The sequence below is a fragment of the Cervus canadensis genome, chromosome 2 (genome assembly GCF_019320065.1).
Source record: "Cervus canadensis isolate Bull #8, Minnesota chromosome 2, ASM1932006v1, whole genome shotgun sequence".
Taxonomy (NCBI): Eukaryota; Metazoa; Chordata; class Mammalia; order Artiodactyla; family Cervidae; genus Cervus; species Cervus canadensis.
In genome coordinates this window covers 51,951,340-51,959,452 of record NC_057387.1, presented here as the reverse complement: position 1 = coordinate 51,959,452, position 8,113 = coordinate 51,951,340, and the positions used below count along the sequence as shown (strand labels likewise).

The window sequence follows — 8,113 nt, the reverse complement described above, 5'->3', positions numbered from 1 at the left end:
TAACAGCTAGAAAGAAAATAAATACCAAAATGCTGGTGACTATTTCTGGGTGGCTCATGGGTGTTTTCATTATGCATTTTCCAAATTTCTGTAATGCATTACAGAAATGCATAATACTAACCTTTGATAACTGCAAAAATAACTTTTAAAACGACCTACTTATCTGGTTGCAGCTTGCAGAATGTCATTACTGAACAGCAGTTTTGTGGTCAGTCACTAGAAACTGGAGTATTAGAGGAGGGAGGCTACTGCCCTCAATCTACCCTTGGAAAGAAGGAGATGTGTGGTGCTGGGGACCAAACGTGATGCCCAGGGAGACTAACCTAGGATTTCTTTTCTTCCTAGGTCCCACTCTGGGTGAGACAGGCTCTGCGTGCCTGGAGTCTACACTTCACCACTATCCTGCAATCCTCTATTTGGGTTGTAGTGTTCTTGTGTCAATTTGTCTAGTGTTCTCCCACAGCTGTGAGCAGTGCTATGTCAATGTCCTACATTTTGTGCAAGGGAGAAATATCATTTGTCTTCATGGTCTGATACCTTTCCCCTTCCATGGTCAACAGAAGTATGACGAGGGAGGTCTGATCTTCTAATAGGGAAAGTTCCTTCCTGGACCAGGGCTGGAATTTGCTCACCAAGACCACAACAGGAGACTGTCTTTTAAATCTAGTTAGTACTGAGAAGTGAAGTGTTAGTCACTCAGTCGTGTCTGACTCTGTGTGACCCCATGGACTGGAGCCCACCAGGTTCCTCTGTCCATGGAATTCTCCAGGCAAGAATACTGGAGTGGATAGCCACTGCCTTCTCCAGGGGATCTTCCATACCCAGGGACTGACCCTGGTCTGCTGCACGGCAGGCAGATTCTTTACTGTCTGAGCCACCAGGGAAGCCCAACCTAGCGTTAGCCTCTTTACAGACGTGTAAGAACCATGAGACCTATTGGAAGCAGTACAGTTTACAGAGACATTTGGCATGGATTCAAGACCCCGGTACAAACTACCTAACTAGCAAAAGGGCAAATGTTGTTGGTCTTTGCTTACACTGCCTAGCAGTCAAGAAACCTTAAATTAGTGTTCATCAAAGAGTGACAAGCAAAACATCTTCACATCACAACCACCGAGGGGGAAGGTGCTTGATAAAAAAAATTCCTGGACATCCTTAGGCCAATAGTTTCCATTTTAAATACTGTTTAAGACTATGAGTATCCAAAATGTAAAAATAACAAAGAACTATAGATATGCAGATTCTATAGACTGAAATGTAAACATCTGAAAATTGAAACCTGTCTCTACTAATTACTTACTAGCATCATATTCCACTCAATTAGCTCACTGAGAAAAAACACATACTTACACATTCTTACATTTCTAAAGCCAGTGCCTTTCAAGGCCCTGTTTAAATCACTTCTTGCTTATTAATATACAAGTATTAAAAAATCACACACATACCCTCTTTCAAACCACAAACTAAATATGTTCAACAGTGGTTCCTCAAAAGCCTATTATTTCCACAACTTTATTAAAATAAGGAAATTAAATATATATGAAAAAAATAATGGAAAACAAGGACCTCTATCAGTTTTATTAGCTGCAATATGCATTATATGTAATTATATATATAAATTAAAAATTACATGTAACATAATTATAACAAAAACTTTAGTTTTGAAAAATGTTTTATTCAAGAATTTCAAATATCTTCCAAAATACAGTTTCCTAGATTGCTACAAAAGAAAGCAAGTTTAATATGAAATTTAAATCATTAAATATGTTTCACTAGTATATACATACAGAATGCCAAGCAATTTATATTTAGCCCTGGAATGCGTACCATGTCTTTCGTTCTTCCTTATTAAAGGCTCAATCCAGCACTTGGTATATAGGCTATGTACAACAGGCAAAGTTCAGTGTTCACAGGAATTTCACATTAGCTTCCTCAACTTATAGCTGTGGTAGTTTGTCCACAGGGGTGTCAAATTTGAAGTCTGTAGGAAACAGATCTGGGGCCCGCGGATAGATTAATCTGTACGACTGTCTGATCGTAACATCAGCAACACCAGCAATATCTCCAATCTCTAAAAGACAAATATCAAAGCATTAAGAATAACTTCCATCCTACCTCCCTTCTACCTGCATTCTAATTTTGGGACCTGGTAGTATAAAATGTCTAAGTGAAAAAGAAAACAAAAATATTTTTAACGGTTAAAAAGTAGAAAGTAGGGCTACAGTAACAACAATGGCCTCAATACCTATTATCTCAAAGGGTTGTTGCTATTAACATTAAGAAGTTTACTATATGTGAAACATCGGAACAGTTCAGGGCATAGAAGAATATGTGGTAACTATTATATTTGCTCACTGTATTTAGAACCGACTTTTTCACAGTACATTTTTTTGAGGATCACAGAAGTCATCCACGAATACATTCTTGTAAAGAAATTCACTTTACTATTTCTGTGTTTTAAAGTTCCTCTATATCTCCCCTAGCAAACCTCTATTAAGAGGTTCTTATAAAGTTAAAACCAAATAGGATCACACTATATTTTTCTCCAAACTCTTTTTTCTATTTAACACATCTGAGATCAAATAGCTATATATTACAGCATGATGTATATGGTTTTCACTATTATAAACACATACTGGAGCATATATATTGAGCTCATTGAGTTATTTCTATAGTCTATTAAAGAATCCAAGGATCTGCACTTACCAAACTCAAGTGTCACTTTTTTCTTTATTTAAATGAAGTCCCAAAGGACTGCCACATGACAATTATTTGGTTAGTTATACATCATCAAAATAGATTTTTTAAACACATCCTTTAATACAACCTCATTTTATCTTTTCAGAGCCAGTTCGAATTGGTGACATTTTATGGCTTCGAAGCGTGGATGTGGCCATCAGTAAATAATTTTAAATTTCCTTACCTTATGTTACATTATATTTTTCTGGATACAAATACCAATGAATGTCGACTAGCTATATATGCTATCAACTAGCTGCTGAGCAGGGAAAGAAATGACCTTATATTTCAAGAAAACCCTTCATGTGAAACACAAACAGAAAGTGTCAAGATGATTAGAACAAACTTTACAACTATTAATAGGAATGAAGGTAAAGACAATCTGCCCAGCCACAACTTCTCAATTTTTCCAGAAGACTCAAAATTTTCTTGGAAAATACAAGTGGAGCCCAAAGGGAATGGATAATGGCACATTTAAATAACTAATGGCTGGCTTCTTTTGTCTAATCATTCTTCTATATAATTTATTACTTTTATTAACATAGGAACATACAGCCTAAGCTGAGGTAAAAGGCTATTCTGAATAGGGTATTAAAAAGTTATTGCAGCAAGTAATTTCACTACCTCACTTTTAAATTTAGAACTGACCGCTCCTTTTTCTTTATAAAACTTTTTGAGGATCATAGAAGTAATTAATTAGTGAATGCTGTGTGTTGTGCTGGAGGAGAAAATGGCAACCCACTCCACTACTCTCCCCTGAAAAATCCCATGGGCAGAGGAGCCTGGTGGGTTACAGTCAAAAGGGTCACAGAGAGTCAGACACGACTGAGTGACTGAGCAGAGCACGGCACACAGCTTCTCTTTCTTTATGAATCTTTTTGAGGATCATAGAAGTAATTAATAAATATATGCTTGTAAAGAAATTCACTTAATATTTGTCTCAACGTTCTACAACAGTAAATTAAAAAATAGCTGAAGGCTGAATAGTATTTTCATGAAGAAACTGTGAACAGCATACAAAAGAACGGGAGTAGATTTCACAGAAAGGTAAAACTTGATGGTCAGCACACATTTATAGTGTGCCTATCTGCAGGGCACCATGCCAGCTCCAGAGAAACAGAGCGTGGCTGCCTCCTATCAAGATTCAAAAGGTAAGTTTTGAGGTGGAAAAAAACAAGACTATTCCAAATAGCCAGAAATATTTAGGGGGTACAAATAAAAACAACTTCTAAAAATGAAAAAAATCTATGAACTAAAATTACTTAATTCAAATGAAGAAAAAAGTTAAGTACATGGGGTTATGCCTGCAAATATTTTTATTTATGAGCCACTTAAAAGCAAAATATTGTATTTTCTTAAGTTTTGACGCTAAGGAACTAACTACCTCTTAAACATGGGCTCTGGATATTTACTGTCACACCTCAGAGAACTGCAGGTTCAGTTCCAGACCCCTGAATTTTTTGGTTTTTTAGTACATAATAAAAAATTATGTTTACACTGTAGTTTATTAAGTGTGCAAAATAATTTTGTCTAAAAAAAGAACGCACATACCTTAATTTAAAAATATTACTAAAAAACAAAAATGTTAACCATCATCTGAAAAACAATTGCCATAAATCTTCCATTTGTTTAAAAAAACAAAACAAAAATGCAGTGTCTGTGAAGTACAGCAGAATGAGGTATGGCTGTACCTGCTTCATAACTTAAAATGGAAATACAATCACATACTACAGCCTTCACAATTTTATCAATACTCTTCCTGATGAAGAATCTTACCTTTTTGGGTCCGTTTCTCAGCTGATGCCTGTGAGGCCATGTAAATAGCAGCTGCTGCCACAGATATCGGGCTCCTTCCAGGAACCAAGTCCAACTCCACAGCTTTACGGGCTATATGTGTCGCTGCCATCTGTACTTGCTTAGGAAGACAAAGGTTGGAACAAAACCTGGACATGAAGTCCCCAGTTGTAATCAAATCCACACTGGTTTCTAAAGCTTTCAGAATAAGTTTAAAACATCGGCCAATTTCTTTCTTAGAAATTCGTGATACAGCACATATTTCTAAAAGACAAAAAAAGTTTAAATAAATAAATCCACATAGACCATATATTCACCTTAAAATCTATTTTTTATCATAAAATATACTGCAAAATTCTATCCTGCCTTAAAGATCAATCTAATTCTCTCAGTGATACTTCTCACAAAACTAATTTAGTATTTCTCAATTAATTTAAATGTTTACAACACCTTTTTAAAAAAAAAAAGCTAAATGTAGGTCTTAATATTTCAAAATATTAACTTCTCTGAAGTTTCAATTCATGCAAGTTTCTTCAATCAATCAAAAATTTCTTTATATGTATTAATCTGTTGTAAGGGGTATATCAAGAAAATGAAAGAAAATATTCAATGTCATACATACATGCAATCCCTGCAATTACAGACAACAGCAAAATATGATCAAGTATTTGACCCTGGTGTTCTAAAATTTCAACTAAGAATAAATTTAACAGAAGTCTTAGTTTGAGTTGTAAGAAAGAGAACATATAAATATTCCTGGATGAAGGAAGGGTAATTATAGTCTTAAGCTAAAATGTACATGTATCACAGCAACACTGAGTAAGCTGTCATGTTTTCAAGCGTAAACTGAAAACGACATGAAAAATATTAGTTCTCTCAAAGCCTTCAACCAAACTGTGAAAATGAAAACTGTGTAACTCAAGAGAAAAAATTTCATTGATTCTAAAGCTTGACACTCTCACCTGTAGAGACCTGTGCTGGAAGCAGAGACTTTGCTGTACATCCAGTGTAGAGACTTGCAACAAAGGAGTCTTGAGGCCAGGCCTCAACGCTCACAAAATACAGTCAGAAGACCTTACTAGCAAAGAACACAGGGCTTACATGGACTAACATGACTTTACATGGGAAAACAGCCTGAAAAGAACATGATCAATATGATCATAGAATTTTTGTCAAGGAACAAAATAAGGTGGTGTTTAGAAAGATGCTTAAGTGGATTACTGTATGTAACCAGGAAGCTTAATTTACTAAGCATCCAAGCTGCTTGATTTTGGCCTGTCACTTTAATATGAAATAGATTAACATTTATATCTAAACAATTAAAAACTTACCTTTAAATGTTCTAGGAACCCCTTCCTGTCTGCAGGCAATATAAAGACAAGCAGAAGCTATGGCATCATTGGCTCTCCCCTTTAGGCTCTTCTGTTCATACACTTGCTTGAATAGGTTATTTGTTCGATCCTTCAAAGCAGAGAAAAGTTAAAAGTCGCTCAGTTGTGTCTGACTCTTTGCGACCCCATGGACTATACAGTCCATGGAATTCTCCAGGCCAGAATACTGGAGTGGGTAGCCTTTCCATTCTTCAGCAGATCTTCCCAACCCAGGGATCGAACCCAGGTCTCCTGCATTGCAGGTGGATTCTTTACCAGCTGAGCCATGAGGGAAGTCCTCAAAGCAGAGAAACTAAGTTTAATGAATTCTAGGCTATTTAATTAACCATAATAGCAAAATTTCATGTGTTCACTAAAATTATGCTAAGTCAAAGCCAACACAGTTTACAGAATATAGACAAGAACTTACAACTATATTTCGAGGGAGGTTGATTCTGTCTGCCATGGTAGTGATTTCTTTAAATGCGTTCATCATTGCCCGATCAGAACTACTCATGGTTCTCCTATTCTGGTACTTAGAATTACCAAATTCATCAAAACTTGCAGCTCCTGTACCCTATAAAACAAAGTTTTATAACTTATGCAAAAGAAAACCTCTGAAAACCTGAATGAACAATTATTCTAAGAAAACAACATGCACAATCTGACTCCATATTGCCTAAGAAGTCTACCCTGAGCAACCTCTATTCCTCAAAAGAAAAAATACCAGGTTAAGGTAGTTTTAAAGAGTTTTTCTAGCAAATACTTTAAATGAAAAATATTATTAGAGAATTCATAACATAAACCATGAAATCTCAAGACCTAGGAGAAAAATCACAGTTATCTCCAAAAGGTGTTTAAAAAAGGTAAGCAAACAAATATCCCAAGTCCAGACCCAGCACATTAATGGAGAAACATTAGCAGCATTACCACTAAAAGTCAGAAGACAAAAATGCCTCCTGTCACTACCATTCTCTAACACTGTACTAGAAAAACTAGCCAATATGACGTAATTATAACTGTAAAATGTAATTATATAACAATTATATTAATTAGTGTAATTATATTAAAAATTCAGCAGGAAAGAGATGAGTACAAATCTGAGACCAAACTGATAAACTATCTTCAGATAACATCTTTGTAAATACCTAGAATTATTCAAGAAAATCACTCAAACTCTAATGAATTCATCAGAGTGGCAAGGTCAAAATTAACAAACAGAAATCAACAGCCTACATACGTGTAATCAATCAGAACATGCAAGAAAAACCTGCAATTACAACAGCAACCAAAAAGATAAAATATCTAGATTAACTTAGAAAGAAAACTTTAAAACACCCACTGAAGGACAGATATGACTTAAGGAAATGCATACTATATTTCTGGATAAGATTTTTTCATTAAGAAGTCAGTTTTCCCTGAGCCAATTTTAAAATAAATCTAACCAAACAGTAAAAATAATTACCAAGTTGTTTTGTTTTCTTTTTTAATAAACAAAGTTATCCTAACATTAAATGGAAAAGACCAGTGAAGAAAATGCTGAAAAGGTTATAAAGCAAGACTAATGCTCCCAAATATTAGGATAGCGTAGTGTGTCCTTAGACAACTAGACCACGTTAGAGAAAAGGATAGGAAGTCCAGAAATATTCCCAAATACATACAGAAATTTAGCATGTGACAAATGTAGCATCTTAAAAATCTCTTTGCCACAAATGCATCAATAATTCTCAGAGGAGTCAGAAGAACCTAGCAGCAGTAGTTCTCTGCATCTGACAGGGGAAAGGGGCTGCGGCAGAAACAGAGGTTAGGGGTCAACAGTGAGGAAAACTACTGTTCTTTTTACTTTTTTTCAATCATGTTATTTCCTACTGGGGAAAAAGTAAACATTAAAAAAAAGTAACAGTATTAGTTGCAATCTTAAAATTTAAAAACGTTCTTAGTATGTATTTTTCCAGCCTGTAAAGCTACATGCAGAACTACCTACTTTAAAAGACTCTTGAATATTGTCAACTTTTTAACTTAGCCCACACCATGTTTTTCAAACTTAGTATGAAATCTATAGGGCATGAAAAAATGACTAGCTTTTGCATGATTTCTTAAAAATAGACTATGCAGTAGTATAAATTAAGTCCTAAAATAGCATATGCTTCCTCAATGAATTCTTTGAAATAATGCCACTATTACTTCCAATTCACATAGCAGGGCAAAAA

The 8,113-nt window shown here is 35.1% G+C and overlaps 1 protein-coding gene across 1 annotated transcript in view; it reads right to left on the bottom strand.

Annotated features, from left to right (window-relative positions):
- Nucleotides 1–1,654: 1,654 nt before the first annotated feature.
- GTF2B (general transcription factor IIB) overlaps nucleotides 1,655–8,113 on the bottom strand; it is a 31,332-nt gene continuing 24,873 nt past the window's right edge. The window contains exons 4-7 of the mRNA XM_043460748.1: nucleotides 6,334–6,480; nucleotides 5,865–5,994; nucleotides 4,516–4,797; nucleotides 1,655–2,071 (exon numbers count right to left, since the gene is read on the bottom strand). Coding sequence (XP_043316683.1) covers nucleotides 1,938–2,071; nucleotides 4,516–4,797; nucleotides 5,865–5,994; nucleotides 6,334–6,480 — 693 coding nt within the window. The 3' untranslated portion in view covers nucleotides 1,655–1,937. The remainder of the gene's footprint in view (nucleotides 2,072–4,515; nucleotides 4,798–5,864; nucleotides 5,995–6,333; nucleotides 6,481–8,113) is intronic.